Source organism: Mustela putorius, unplaced genomic scaffold (assembly GCF_011764305.1).
Source record: "Mustela putorius furo isolate JIRA1106 unplaced genomic scaffold, ASM1176430v1.1 tig00000281_pilon_pilon_pilon, whole genome shotgun sequence".
Classification (NCBI taxonomy): Eukaryota; Metazoa; Chordata; class Mammalia; order Carnivora; family Mustelidae; genus Mustela; species Mustela putorius.
In genome coordinates this window covers 23915726-23932443 of record NW_025421343.1, presented here as the reverse complement: position 1 = coordinate 23932443, position 16718 = coordinate 23915726, and the positions used below count along the sequence as shown (strand labels likewise).

Here is a 16718-nt window from a genome sequence, read left to right as displayed (position 1 = left end):
TAAAGAAGCTTTTAGCACCCTAATTGTTGATACCACCTCTACCTTGTTCCACCCCCTTGTTTTACAGATAAGAAAACAAAGGTGAAATCATGCCTAGGATCATTAAGTTAATGAGTGGTAGAGCTCAGACTTAACCCAGGGCTCAAGTTTTTATATTTTGAACTCTACTATGCTGCCTTCACCATGGAGTAGATGAAGCTGTTGGAAAGAGCAGGAACAATCATGCGAGTAGGGAGTTGGGAGTAGGGGAACCAAAGTGCATAACACATATTTTTCCCCCCCAAAGGATTCTATCCAGTGCCTGTGACAGGGGAAAAAGTTATCGGAACTTCCTGCACCAAACATTAATCTCACCAAATTTCTTTCCTGATACTTTGGAGTTCTACACAAAAGGAAAATTAGGCAAGAAAGCATGGGGGAAAGGAAGCATAGGAAGAATTATCAATCTGTTTACAGCTCTTTGGAAGTTGCTCAAAAGAATCTAGCATCTTTGGAGATGCTAGAAAGAGTAAGCACATTTCTTTCATTTACATAATCTTTTTCAAATTCCCTCCCTCAACCTGTTATTAAAGTCTGGAGTTTTAAAGCAGACCCACAGTTGGTTTGTCATTAGCCTTGAGCTGAAGAATAAAGCATAGGATCTTTCTGACCTGTGAATTTCTGGATCTTTTTCAATGTATGCTGCTTTGAAGTCTAGAGAGGCACAAAGAGAAAAAAATAAAATCAGAAAATGTTCTAGGTTAGAGAATCAAGAGCACATTTCCTCTTTCAGACACAAATATTGATCCAGTTGGTGTCCATAACCACAGCACAACTGGCACCCCATTCATGTATTCATAAATCATTTAATGAGTGCTTACTAAGTTCTAGGCATTAGCTTGGGTGCTAGGACTACAAAGATAAATATGACCCCTGTATTCTGGGAATTCACATTAATGGGAACAACAGATGTCTAAACTGCTAAGTTATAATACAGTGTGGTAAATATAGAACACATAAATCCTATGTAAATATATATAGAACAGAAACATCTAAATATATTAATAAATAAATTAAAATTTATAGCTATATTAATAAATATATAACAGAAATATAAGTGTTAGAGAATAAAAGGACAGGGATTCACTGCCTAGGAGAGATGGGAAAAGTTACTCAAGAAGCGGCCATTTGTACTGGAGTCTGAAGAATCAGCAGAAAGTTTTTAGGTGAAAAAAGAGCATTTCAGGCAAGTCAAAAACAACATCACCAAGAAGATTGTAAAGTCATGAGTGTCAGGTGCACATTTGCTAAGAAAAAAGCTGAAAATAGAAGTGGAAGCCAGATTTTGCCAAATGATGGAATTTTTATTTTATCCTTTAGGTCAGAATTTCCCGATCAGTAACGTAAACTCCTGAGTTTTTTGCAAGCATGTTCCAGGTCACTTTAAAGGCAGAATTACCTTTGTTACCATTTCAAATAAAACAATTTTTATTTCTCCCCTTTGAATCATGACATCAGTCTCGGAGAGTGTATTATAAGAGCCTACATAATATTATTCATAGTATTGCCAAATGTTTTAGCTAAACAATGTTGAATTAAAGTGTTAAAAGCAAAAATTCTCCCAAGAATTGTGGTTCAACATAAGAAAGTCAATCAATGTGATACACCACATTAATAACACAAAGGGGAAAAAAGCTGGACAATTATCTCAACTGGTGGAGAAAAAGGATTGCCAAAATCCAACACCTATTTATGATTTAATAAAAAAATAAAAACACTCAACAAACTAGGGATATAAGGGAATTTCTTCAATATAGTAAGGGGTATTAATGAAAAACCAATAGCTAATATCATTCTAAATAGTGAAAGCCTGAGAGCTTTTCTTTTAGGGTAGTAAACAGACAAGGATGCTCAATTTCACTACTTTTCTTTAACATTGTGCTAGAAACTCCAACCAGAGGAATTAGGTAAGAAAAATAAAAGCCATCCTTTCCTTTGGAAAGGAGAAGTTAAACAATCTCTATCTCTATTCATAGACGCATAATCTTATTTACAGAAAATCATAAATAATACACACACACACACAAAACCCAATTAGAACTAATACATGAATTTAGCAAAGTTACAGAATGCAGTATCAACACACAAAAATCAGTTGTATTTTTTTTTAAGTTGGTTCCATACTGGGCCCAATGGAGAGCTTGACCTCATGACTCTAAGATCAAGATAAAGATCAATATCAAGACCTAAGCTGAGATCAAGAGTTGGATGCTTAGGGGTACCTAGGTGGTTCAGTCTTCAAGCATCTGCCTTCTGCCCAGGGTCCTGGGATCAAGCCCCACATCTGGCTCCCTGCTCAGCTGGAAGCCTGCTTCTCCCTCTCCCACTCCCCCTGCTTGTGCTCCCTCTTTCACTGTCTCTCTCTCTCTCTGTCAAATAAATAAATAAAATACTTTTAAAAATAAATAATAATTTAATTTAATTTTTTAAAAAATGATTGAAAATAGAAACCCTGCCTAAGTTTCCAGCCTGCCTCAAGAAGTTGGGATTTATCAGCCTCCACAAATATATTAATATCAGCCAATTTTTCAATCTCTCCCCCCCAACCCCATATGTGTGTGTGTGTGTGTGTGTGTGTGTGTGTGTCTGTGTGGAGTTATAATAAAGAACACATCTGGTGTTTGTCCCAGACTCCTGACTCAGAGCTTCAAAAACACTGGGAATTTCCTGAGTGATAGGAATGCCTTGGTTATGCTGATGAGGTAGAAAAGAAACATTATTTCTCCCTTTACTTTAGGAGGCTGAATTAACCTTGATTCTAGAATCTGATCAAGACATTATTAGAAAGGAAAACTCACAGGTCAGTCTCTTTCATGGAAACAGATGCAAAATTCCTAAACTTAATATCAGCAAACTTGATCCAACAATATATAAAAAGGATCATGGGTTTCACTTATTTGTGGAACATAACAAATAGCATGGAGGACAAGGGGAGTTAGAGAGGAGAAGGGAGTTGAGGGAAATTGGAAGGGGAGGTGAACCATGAGAGACTATGGACTCTGAAAAACAATCTGAGGGTTTTGAAGGGGTGGGGGGTGGGAGTTTGGGGGAACCAGGTGATGGGTATTGGAGAGGGCATGGATTGCATGGAGCCCTGGGTGTGGTGCAAAAACAATGAATGGTGAAAATAAATTTAAAAAATGAAAAAAAATAAATTAAAAAAAAGGATCATAAACAGTATCACAAACATGTTATATTTGTTTCAGGAATTCACAGTTGGTTTAATATTTTAAAAATTCATTGTAATTTAGCACTTTAATAGAATAAACAAGAAAAATCATATGAACATCTAAATAGAGGCAGAAAAAGTGCTTGATAAAATTCAACACCCATTCATGCTAAAATTCTTAGCAAAACAGAAGTAAAGGAGCTTTCTTCATCTGCTAAACAGTATTTACAAAACCCACATAGCACACATTACGCATAAATGGTGAATTAAAGAAAACCTTCCTCTACGTAAAAAAAGAAGATAAAAATCCCCACTATCTACTGAACACAGTACTGGGAATCCTATAAAGGATGCAATAAAGCAAGGAAAAGAAAGAGAAGTCATAGGATTAGAAAGGAAGAAATAAAGTTATCATATGCAGAGAATGTGACCGTGTAGGGAATCACAAAATGCTTTTGGAAAAGCATCTACTGATCCATTTTCAGGATTGAAAATTTCAGCAAGATTTTTAGATAAAAGGTCAATATAGAAAACCCATTTTTTGGAAAAGTCAATTTTATTTTGAGGTATTTATTATTAATTTTTAAAGATTTTATTATGAGTGCCTGGGTGGCTCAGTGGGTTAAGCCTCTGCCTTCAGCTCAGGTCATGATCTCAGGATCCTGGGATCGAGGCCCATATCGGGCTTTCTGCTTAGTGGGGAGCCTGTTTCTCCTCTTTCTCTCCCTCTACCTGCCTCTCTGCCTACTTGTAATCTCTGTCTGTCAAATAAATGAATTAAAAAAAATCTTTAAGGATTTTATTTATTTGAGATAGAGACAGTGAGAGAGAGCATGAGAGGGGAGAAGATCAGAGGGAGAAGCAGACTCCCTGTGGAGCTGGGAGCCTGATGTGGGACTCGATCCTGGAACTCCAGGATCATGACCTGAGCCAAACGCAATTGCTTAACCAACTGAGCCACCCAGGCACCCTATTTTGAAGTGTTGACATAATTTAGAAAATGACATTTTTTAAAAAGATTTTATTTTTAAATAATCTCTACACCCAGTATGGGGCTCAAACTTACTATCCCAAGATTAAGAGTCACATGCTCTACTGACTGAGCCAGGCAGGTGCCCCTAGAAAATGGCACTTAAAAGACCAGACATTGGGGCACCTGGGTGGCTCAGTGTGTTAAAGCCTCTGCACCTGGGTGGCTCAGTGGGTTAAAGCCTCTGCCTTCGGCTCAGGTCATGATCCTAGGGTCCTGGGATCGAGCCCCACATTGGGCTCTCTGCTCAGTGGGGAGCCTGCTTCCCCCTCTCTCTCCGTCTGCCTCTCTGCCTACTTGTGATCTCTGTCTGCCAAATAAATAAATAAAATCTTTAAAAATAATAATAATAAAAATAAAATAAAATACCAGACATTGTGTCCCTCCTAATAATCATCATGACCTTTGAAGTTGTCTCCCATCCCTCCAAAGAAGTAATTCTGATAAGTCTTAGATCCAACTTCCCCATTTAAGGAAATAGAGAAGAAAAATGGAACATATTAAATAACAACATGGGTATTTAATCAGTAAAATCTTGCCTGCAAAACTCTAGAGGACAAATGATCCATTTCTTTAACATATAAATGGAAAGAAAGAAAGATATGGAGGTAGGGAATCTACAAATTATAAGGAATTAAACACACCAATCAATCTCAATATGTGAACCTTATTTAGATCTTGAGTCAGACTGTAAAAAATTATTTTTATCATTTATGATACATTTGGTTTTTGAATACTAATGGCTATTTGATGGTACTCAAAGATTATTGTTAAATTTTTAGGCATATAATGATACTGTGATTAAGTATTTTCTCTTAAAAGAGTCTTGACCTTTTAGAAACACATATTTAATTATGAATGAAATTATGTTACCCAACATTTGCCTTGTCAAAACAATGTCAGAGTTGAAGCTGGGTTAGGGAATCATGAAGATTCATTATGCACTTTTAAGAAAAAGATTTATTTATTTATTTATTTGACAGACAGAGATCACAAGTAGGCAGAGAGACAGGCAGAGAGGGAGGAAGGGAAGCAGGCTCCCCGCTGAGCAGAGAGCCCAACTCAGGGCTGAGATCATGACCTGAGCAAAGGCAGAGGCTTTAACCCACTGAGCCACCCAAGTGCCCCTTATTATGCACTTCTATGTGCTTTTGATTTGTTTAAAATTTTCCTTAAAATGACAAAAAATTATTTACTATAGCTCCAAAAATCCCTCTTTATTGAAAGCTAAATATTATTAAAAGAAATTAAAAAGGCCTAAATAAATGGAAAGACAAACACATTCATGGATCAGAAGACTCATTATTTTTACTATATTATCTTTAAACTTTAAAATTTAGTGCAATTCCAATGAAAATCTTGAATATTTTTGTGTGACAACAGGAAAATTAAAAAATACAGAAATGCCAATGACCTGGGATGCCTGGGTGGCTCTGTCAGTTGAGTGTCCAACTCTTGGTTTTGGCTTGGGTTGTGATCCTGCATTGGGCATTGCACTTAGTAGGAAGTTGCTTGAGATTCTCTCTCTCCCTCCCCCTCTGCCCCTTCCCCAGCTCGCATGTGGGCACATGCTCTCTCTCTAAAATAAATAAAATAAATCTTTAAAAAAAAAAAGAGATGCCAATGACGTAGAATAACTAGGCAATTTTGAAGAAGATCAAAGTTGTAAGACACAACCAAACTTCAAGACTTACTACAAAGTCACATTAATAAAGACAGTGAAGTACAAGGACAGACAGACCAACGTAACAAAATAAAGAGCCCTGAAATTGACCCACACATGTGTACATTTATATGATTTATGACAGGGTCATCAATGCAATTGAAAGAGAAAAAGTGATGCTCTTTTCAATAAATGGTGCTGGGAGAAACGACTGGAGTTTAGAGTGTGATGGTGAGGTAGTCATCTAAGTGCAGGGTCAGATTTAAAATTTTGGTATTTTGGGCGCCTGGGTGGCTCAGTGGGTTAAGCCACTGCCTTCGGCTCAAGTCATGATCTCGGAGTCCTGGGATCGAGTCCCACATCGGGCTCTCTGCTCAGTGGGGAGCCTGCTTCCCCACCCCCCCACGCCTGCCTCTCCGTCTACTTGTGATGTCTCTCTGTCAAATAAATAAATGAAAGATTTAAAAAAAAATAAAATAAAATTTTGGTATTTTGTTCATCATAAATTTTCCACATTAATTTTTATTTTTAAATAATATTGTATTAAATATTGCCTTGTTTACTAAGCTTTTTGATGCCCCATAAATTTTGTGCCCAAGGAGAATGGCTCTCTAATTTCACCCAGTCCCTGCCTTCCTGGAGGGATTGGATAATTCTACGGGAGGAAAAAAGAACTTTGATCCCTACCTTATACCATACACAAAAAAGGAATTTGAGATGGATCATCAGCCTTAATGTAAATTAAAAAAAAGATGGGGGGAGGCTTCTAGAAGAAACATAGAAGACTATTATCACACTCTGGGGGCAGGCAAAAATTTCTTACATTGGAAACAACAAAAAAGCCCTGAGCATAAAAGCAAAAACCGATACATTGGATTTCATTAAAATTAAGAACTTCTGTTCATTAGCACACCACTGTGAGTGAAAAGATAAGCCACAGTGGGAAGATTTATTTTTAGTACCTATATCTGACACACAATTCATGTCTATAATATTTAGAGTTCCTACAAATTAGTAAGTAAAAGATTGACAATCCAATCATTAAAAATGGGCCCAAAAATTGAACAGGAAGGTCACAAAAGAGGATTTTCAAATGACCAACAAACATATGAAGTTTCTCAATATCATTAGTAAACATGGAAATGCACATCAAAAACCACAACGTAATGCCAAACACACTGCCTAGAGTAGCTAAACTTAAAAAGATTGTCAAGGTCAAGTGTTAACAAGAATGTGGAGAAACTAGAATTCTCATACTCTACTAATGGAAGTATGAATTAGTATAATTACTTTAGAGAACTGTTTGGTATCATCTACTAAAATTAAACATACATAGCACATGGCCAGGCATATTTCCAACAGAAACAGGGTTCCACATCAACAATGTATCATTTACAATTAACATCTTGAAACTTTATATTACATTTTATAGACACTTTATATACATTTTAAGTATAAAAAATAACTGACTTTTTGAAATGCAATATGCAAGAAGGAAATTATTGTTTTTATTTCTTAAGTTTTAACTCCTGCATAGTTTACAGTGTTATGTTCAGTTTCAGGTATATAATACAGTGACTCAACAGTTCTATACATTACTTGGAGCTCATCAAGATACTCTTATGGTGCCTGGCTGGTTCAGTCAGTAGAGTGTGCCACTCTTGATCTTGGGATTGTAGGTTTGACCCCCCGTGTTGGGTATAAAGATTACCTAAAAAAATAATCTTCAAAAGAATAAAGATAGTATACTCTTAATCTCCTTCACCTATTTCATTCTTCCTCCCACCCACCTTCCCTCTGGTAACCATCTGTTTTCTATAGCTAAGAGTCTGTATTTTGGTTTGTCTTTCTCATTTTTTTCTTTTGTTCCTTTGTTTTGTTTCTTAAATGGCACATATGAGTGAAATCGTATGGAATTTGTCGTTCTCTGACTGGCTTATTTTGCTTAGCATTATACTCTCCTGATCCACCTGTGCTGTTGCAAATGGCAAGATTTCAATCTTTTTTATGGCCGAATAATATTCCATTGGAGATGTATATCACATCATTTTTTTCCCCAATTCATCTCCCAATGGATGTATAATTCTATTTTTATAAGGTTCAAACGAGACAAAATTATTCCATGACTGTAGACATCAGAATAGAGATTGCCTCTGGGCGGGAGGAGAACAGACTGGAAAGGATCATGAAGGAACTCTCTAGGACTATGGCAGTATTATAAGCTTGACTGGGGGTGCTAGTTAATAGGTGTATAAATTTATCAAAACTCATCAAACTGTACATTTAAGATCTATGCATTTTGCTGTTTACAATTATGCCTGATGAAAAGTGTATTTGACAAAAAAAGGTTTTTTTACATATCTATGTACTAAGAAATTTTATTAATTATGTATCAAGGTGGCACTGAGGAATTTACACTATATATCCTTCCGGGAAAGCAACGAACGTTTGCCCTCCCCAAAGAAAGTAGCCAGGTCTTTGTTCTTAAGGACTTAGTTTTCCTAATCCACAGCAAGGAGTTAAGTTTCACCTGCTGAAAAAATTGGCAAGAGCCTAAAAGACACCCCTCGTATAAGACTAAACCTGTGGAGGATTTTAAGCTGAATGGTGCCAGAGGCTTAGTATTTGGTGTTTCCAGGGTTGAGAAGAATAGGAAACTGGTTTCCTGACATGGAAACAATGCTGCAGCTACAGTTACACTGGAATAATGAGGCCCTGAGCCTGGTGGGATTTAGGTCCTCCTGGTCCTAGGACCTCAGAGATAGTAGACTAGGAGTCTTGACAAAGGTCTCTGTGACCAAGCTTGGCACATTTTTAAGATCTTATTTATTCATTTAGATAGTAGACTGGGAGTCTTGACAAAGGTCTCTATGACCAAGCTTGGCACATTTTTAAGATCTTATTTATTTATTTCACAGACAGAGATCACAAATAGGCAGAGAGGCAGGCAGAGGTGGGGGGGAAGCAGGCTCCCTGCTGAACAGACAGCCCGGTGCGAGGCTCGATCCCAGGACCCTGAGATCATGACCTGAGCCGAAGGCAGAGGCTTTAACCCACTGAGCCACAGTTTTTTGCCTTTAGATGGCAAAGATGAAAAGCAACAGTTACTCCCATGGTTTAAGGACCTAACCCTCTGGGCACTTGGGTGGGTCAGTTGGTTGAGTGTCTCTTGATTTGGGCTCATGTCCTCATCTGAGAGTCATAGGATCAACCCCACATTGGGCTCCATGCTCAGTGGGAAACCGACTTGAGGTTTCTCTCTCTCCCCCTCACTGCCCCTCCCCCATGCTTGTGCACATGCTCTCTCTAAATAAATAAAAATAAAATCTGTTTTTTAAAAAAAGGACCTGAGCTTCCGCCATTTGGGATAAACTTCAAAAGCTCCAGAATTCCCATACAATACAAAGGTTGGGAGAGGAAAAACTGACCCTGGGCTTTTTAGACAACCTAAAGCAGATTATACCCGATGTAGACAAGAAACTATATTTGCCCTTTTAATACCTAAGTGTTCTGGAACAATTCACACCTGTTAAAGTCAATTAACTTTCATGCCTCACCTGTTACATGGGGAAAAGTGGACATTTGTCTTTTCCTCTTAAAGATGTTAAAATGAACTTTGCAACTTTAAAAAACATGCTGCTTTAAAATGAAAATATTATATACCTAATGTCACTTATCATGTATTATGAAAAAGAGATAAAGCGATGTATAAATTCCCAAAGGGTTGACAAATTTTGACAATGAAAGTTTTGAGGGTCCAAACAGGCTGGGAAAAAATGCTGCAGGTGGTGGGGTGCTGAGAGATTTTGTTTGTTGGTTCAGTCAGTTTTGGCAAGTGACACAGTCAGCCGTGGGAAGCTCTGTGTGTGTGGTTTCTCTTCCATAAAGCCAGGGCTATGTTCTATGCTCTAGGCTGGAAAAAGTTTGTAGGAGACCAGCCAGCATACCATAAATAGATGAAGTCCTAGTGAGGACAGTAATACTCAAGTGGGATTGCTGTGTTTGAGAGATGTTTCTGAGAAGAAAAAAAAAAAATTGAAAGGAACTTTGTGGCCAAATATATTGATAACTAGATCTACCTCCAAGATCTAGAATATAGGCTAAAGCTGTCCAATAGAATATTCTATGATGATGGAAATATCCAAGATCTGCTCTGTCCAAAGTGATAGTCTCTAGCCACATGTGATACTTGAAATGTCCACAATGTGAGTAAGGAACTGAATTTTAAATTTTATGTAATTTTGGTTAATTTAAATTTGAATGGCCCCACATAGCCAGTGGATACCGGACTGGGTAGCACAGGTCTAGACAATTAATTTGAGTGGCAAAGTGAACATGTCCACATAGATTTTACAAGCACTTCAAATGGCATAGTTAATATTCAGCCTCCTACCACACAACTTCTGCCTAATGTTTCCTATGTTGTTCAAAATGCCATCATCTTGTCAGTCGACCAGGGTTAAAATTGAAAAGTCATTTATTCATTTCACAAACACCCAGGGAGCACTTACTAAATGTCAGGCAGGATACTAGGCGTAGGGAATACAAAGATGAATATAGTCCTTGTAGGAAAACAGTGATAATATTTATAATTAACTCTTGTATAATATATATTTATAATTCTATAAATTTTATATTATTTATTATATAAATTATATAATTTAATAATATAATATATAAATATATATAAACATATAAATAATATATAATATATAATATATAAATAATATATAAATAATTTAATATATAAATCATATATTTATAACTAACTCTTGTCATCTCTCTTTCTGCTTTGCTTTTCACATCCAAACTTTTGTCTCAATAGCCCCCTGAGAGCAAAGACTTTCGTCCCTTCCATTTACCGCTGTATCCATAGAGCCTAAAGGAGTGCCTTGTACAGGGTGGTGGTGGCGGCTGGTCAACATCTGAGGACCGAATCCGTGCCTCTCCTACCATCCGGCTTTAATTCCCTTTCCCTCCTTCCCACTACCTCGTTAACAGTCTCCAACTGGCTTAGCTACCCTGACAACTGCCACAGACACTTACTGGCATTATTTTAAAGTTTCACTTTCAAACCATGGTCCTGGGTCAGTAAGGTAACAGTATATAAAATCAATATACAGAAATTTATTGCATTTCTATATACTAAAAATGAAGCCATAGAAAGAGAAATTAAGAAAACAATTCCATCTACAACTTCACCAAAAATAATAAAAGACCTAGAAATAAACTTAACCTAGAAGTAAACAAGGAGGTAGAAGGCCTGTACTCAGAAAACTAAAAAAGATTGATGAAAAAAACTGAAGATGGCACAAATGGAAAGAGAGCCCTTGCTCCTAGCTTGGAACAACAAATATTGTTAAAATACCCATGTTACCCAAAGCAATCTACAGATTTAATGTGATCCCTTTCAAAGAAAATCATCAGCATTTTTCACAGAAGTAGAACAATCATAAAATTTGTACAGAACCACAAAAGATCCCAAACTGCCAAAACAATCTTGGGGGAGGAAAAAAACACATCTGGAGGTGTCACAATCCCAGATTTCAAGGTATACTACTACAAAGCTATAACATTCAAAATAGTATGGTACTGGCCCCAAAACAGACACACAGATCAATGGAACAGAATAGGAAGTTCAGAGATAAACCCATGATGATATGGTCAATTAATCTTTGACAAAGGAGGAAAGAATATGTGATGGGAAAAAGTCTCTTCAACAAATGGTGTTGAGAAAACTGAATAGCTACATGCAAAAGGATGAGATTGGACCATTTTCTTACAACATACACAAAAATAAACTCAAAATGGGTAAAGGACCTCTATGTGAGACCTGAACCCATAAAAATCCTGGAAGAGAGCACAGGGAGTAAGATCTCTGACATTGGCCACAGCAACATTTTTCTAGGTATGTCTCCTGAGGCAAGGGAAAGCAAAGCAGAAATAAACTGTTAGGACTACACCAAAACAAAAAGCTTCTGCATAGCACAGGAAGCAACCAACAAAACTAAACAGCAACTTACTGAATGGGAGAAGATATTTGCAAATGACATATCCGATAAAGGGTTAGTATCCAAAATATAGAGAGAAATTACACAATTCAACACCCCAAAAACCAAATAATCCAATTAAAATGGGCCGAAGAGAGGTGCCTGGGTGGCTCAGTCAGCTAAGTGTCCAACATTTTATTTCAGCTCAGGTCGAGATCTCAGAGTCATGAGATCAAACCCCACATTGGGCTCTACACTCAGGGCTGAGTCTGCTTGAGATTCTCTCCCTCTCCTTCTGCCTCTCCCCCACACTCATGTTCTCTCTCTCTCTAAAATAAATAAGTAAAATCTTTTTAAAAATTTAAAATAGAATTATATTATTCAGTAATTGCATTATTGGGTATTTACCCAGAAACTTTGAAAACACTAATTCAAAAGGATATATGTACCACTATGTATATAGCATTATTTTTTTAAAAGATTTTATTTATTCATTTGAGAGAGAGAGCATGCATGGGTGAGGCAGAGGGACAGAGGGAGAGAGAGAAGCAGGCTCCCCCTAAGCAGGGAGCCTGCCATGGGGCTTGATCCAGGACCCCAGATTCATAACCTGAGCCGAAGGCGGACACTTAACCAACTAAGCCACCCAGGTGTCCCCAGAGTAGCATTATTTACAATAGCCAAATTATGGAAGCACTCCATTGATAGATGAATAAATAAAGGATATGTGATACACACACACACATACACACACACAATGGAATATTATTCAGTCATAAAAATGAATGAACTCTTGAAAAAAATGAATGAAACCTTGTCATTTGCAACAACGTGCATGGATCTAGAGAGTATAACGCAAGGTGAAATAAGCTGGTCAGAGAAAGACAGATTCCTCGTGATTTCACTCACATGTGGGACTTAAAAAACAAAACAAATGAACAAAAGAAAAATAGAGAAACCAAAAGACAGACTCTTAACTACAGAGAACAAACATGGTTACCAGAGGTGGGTGCTGGGGGATGGGTGAACTACGGGATTAAGAGTACACTTATCTTGATAAGCACTGAGTGATGTATAGAATTGTTGAATTACTATATTGTACACCTGCAACTAATATAACACTGTAAGTTAACTATACTACAATTAAAATTTTAAAATAATAAAATAATATAAAAATTTCCTTTCTTAAAAAAAATGTGACGGGGCACCTGGGTGGCTCAGTGGGTTAAAAGCCTCTGCCTTCAGCTCGGGTCATGATCCCAGGGTCCTGGGATCAAGCCCCGTATCAGGCTCTCTGCTCAGCAGGGAACCTGCCTCCCCCCGCCTCTCTTTGCCTGCCTCTTTGCCTGCTTGTGATCTCTGTCTGTCAAATAAATAAATAAAATCTTAAAAAGAAAAAAAAGACCTTGGACTTTTTTTTTTTTTTTTTAAGATTTACTTATTTATTTGAGAGAGAGAGAGAGAGAGTCGAGCAGGGGGAGGGGAGGGAGAAAGGAGGAAGGGAGAGAGCCAGACTCCCTGCTGAGCGCAAGGCATGATGCAGGGCTTGATCTCACAATCCTGAGATTATGACCTGAGCCTAAATGAAGTCACAGACCAGCTGAGGCACCCAGGCGCCCCTTGACATCTTTCCATTGCATATAGAATGGATATATATATATATATATATTCTTCAGCCTGGCATTGAAAGCCCTCTACAATGTCACCTCTGTCAATTTTCCAGATTTTTCTCTGACCTCCCTATACTTCCACATGCCAACCACATAGGTGTCCTCTCTTCAAATATATCCAACCCTCTTCAGTTTCCCCTACTTTTCCCCAATCCATTCCTTCCAACTGGAAAGTCTTCCCTACTTTCTTTCATCCACCCTATCCATCTTCAAAGCCCTTCCCTTCTTCTGAAGCACAGTTCAAACCTGAGCTCCCCCAGAGGCATTTTCTAGATCCCCCTGCTTCAAAAGACAGCCTCCAACCTCTTCAGCATTGTTTGTACTTCTATTAACTCTTATCATTTTCTCTTTCATTATGTATATATCCATCTGTCTCTCCATGTTCGCCTAGAGCTCCTAGAGGGTGGGGTTGGGGTTTTATTTTTCCTCAATGTCTAGTACACCACCATATATAATAGGAGCTCAAGGTTTGCTGAAATAAACTGAAAGGAACAGGACTTAGCATGATTGACACTTCTAGGAAGACATCCATAGGCACTGTCTCAACTCCCCTCTTCCCCCACCCAGTTCCTCCCCTGGCCCAAGAGGTAGGAGTTTCCAGAGCTTCAGAGGCAGGGACGGGGAGCAGTGGAATCCGGGGAAGGTTGCATCACATACCTCTGAGGCTCTCTTGGCTGCCACCTGCTCCCTGCTCTGTCTCGCAGAGAAGAGCAGCCAAAGCCCCCAAACAAGGAAACCAAATAGTAGTAGAAGGCTGACACATGACGGAGGCGGTATGGCCAGCTCCCAAGTCAGTGCCATTTCTCAACCCCTGCCCATCTCAGCCAAACAATATTACCCCTCAAGGCTGTGACTCCATATGACAGCACAATGGTCATTGCAATGTCAACCTGACAGGGCCCAGCCAATGTGCGAGCTGCTTGGGTCTCTTCTCTGAGATCTGTCCATCAGAGGCCCCTTCCTGCAGCTGCCCATGGGCTCTGCCTTGGCAGCCAATGCTCAGGGAAGACCTCCTTTAGCATTCTACTAGGATTGGGTTGGACAAGTTGGCATAGAGAGTATGGAGGCAAGATTTCAAAGGAGCAGCCCCTCCGAAGGGCTTGTCTTGTCCTATAAGCATCTTCTCTGGAACCATTCACTCCCTAGAGGTCCAGGTCTGCTGTCACATGTTACCAATCACGAATTAGAATACTGAGGCAAGTACATTTAGGAAAACTAGGCTATCTTAAGCACAGATACTCTCAGGAAATGTGATTATATATGGTTTCCTAACTCCAAAATTTGACACATTTCTTAGTTACTATAGCATTGAAACAGAGATGTCACTTAGGGAAATTAAATGTTCTTAGAGGATCACTCAACTTCAAAATCCATAGTTTCATTTTCTAGAAGATTTATTATGTCATTATACCCAGAGTTAACTGGATTCTCTATGGTTAACTCACTGTAAACAAAATTTACCAAGAATCAACTTATGCTATACTAAAGATGAAGAAAACTGGCCAGGGTATTTTTTTTTTCTTGTAGGAATGTTAATTTGGAAGATCAAATTCAATTAAATAACTATTGAATAGCAGGCATTGTTTTTGAAAAAGACAATGATGGTATCTCACCTTACAGAATTTTCAACCCACTGGGGCAGCCAAAGTAATATTCTCAGTAAGCCCATCATCAAGGAAGTGGTTAAAAAACACATGATATATCCATATTACGAAAGACTTTGCAGTCACTATAGAGATGATAAAGAATGATACTTGATAGGCTGAGCACACCTTCCGTGGCAGGTTACTAGTATATGCCAGCCTGGAGTTCTAAGGTTAGGGGTGGAGGTACAGTTTTGGTTCTAAGAACACGCGTGTGCAATTTGACAAACACGTTTAAAAAAGGATTTTATTTATTTATTTGAGAGAGAGTGAGAGAGAGAGGAGTCTCTAAGCAGGGGAAGGGGCAAAGGGAGAGGGAGAAGCAGGCTTCCCACTGAGCAGAGAGCCAGACACAGGGCTTAATCCCAGGATCCTAGGATGGTGACCTGAGCCAAAGTCAGACGCTTAAGCAACTGAGCCACCCAGGCGCCCCACTGTTTTCTCTATGTGTTTAAAAATGTATTCTTTGGGGGTATCTGGGTGGCTCAGTGGATTAAGCCTCTGCCTTCAGCTCAGCTCATGATCCCAGGGTCCTGGGATGGAGCCCCACATCTCTCTGCTCAGCAGGGAGCCTGCTTCCCCCCCTCTCTCTGCCTGCCTCTCTGCCTACTTGTGCTCTTTCTCTCTGTCAAATAAATAAATAAAAATCTTGAAAAACAAACAAACAAACAAACAAACAAAAACCTAACCTCTCTCAAACCTGTGGGAGGACTCGCTCAAAGGATTGGAGGCAGCCTCCATTAGAGGCTGACCAATGTATGATGCAAGACCCCCTCCACCCCCCACCCAACCACACACACACACACACACACACACACACACACACACACACACACACACACACACTCCTGCAGCCCCAGGGCAGTTGCCTTCTCTGAGCCTTCCCCCTTCTCCCGCCTTGAGAGTGTACCGTCCTCAATAAACTGGTTTGTGCTTGCTGCTTTCTTCTCTCCTTATTTAAACTCAAGTTGGTTAACATACACTGTATTATTAGTTTCAGCGTGGAGTTTAGTGATTCATCAGTCCCATATAACACCCGGCGCTCATTACATCACTGTCCTCCTTCATGCCCATCCCCCCCCCCCAGCTGTCTTTGTGAGAGCGCGGCTCCGCGCGGAAATCTTTCGTGGGGAATCCAGAGCCAAGACCTCCACTCACACAGCCAGACTGTCCCACCCCAAACGGCACGCCCTCCCTTTCCAGTTCCGTTACACATCCCAGTTACTAAATTTAATGCAGTTACTAAAACATTAGGATCAAAATTACCCTTTTACGAGGCACTTTCTATTTCATCCTGTTTTATATTTCTTTTTCTCTCATTTCTTGCCTTTTAGTTGGATAACAAAGTATTTTTAATTAATTACTCCATTTTTTCCTTTACTATGTGGAAGTTTGATCTGTTTTTGTTCTTTTGTAGAAGGGTTGACAAACTGTTCTGAGGTCAAGGCAAGCCTGATGCCTGTTTTTGTAAATAAAGATTTACTGAAACCCAGCCACTCTCGTTTTACTTATTG

The 16718-nt window shown here is 38.8% G+C and overlaps 1 protein-coding gene across 1 annotated transcript in view; it reads right to left on the bottom strand.

Moving 5' to 3' along the window:
• Positions 1-14396, bottom strand: part of LOC101670772 — a 30513-nt gene extending 16117 nt beyond the window's left edge. The window contains 2 exon segments of the mRNA XM_004765483.3: positions 651-693; positions 14219-14396. Of these exon segments, the coding sequence (XP_004765540.3) occupies positions 651-693; positions 14219-14362 (187 nt within the window). The 5' untranslated portion in view covers positions 14363-14396.
• Positions 14397-16718: the final 2322 nt, after the last annotated feature.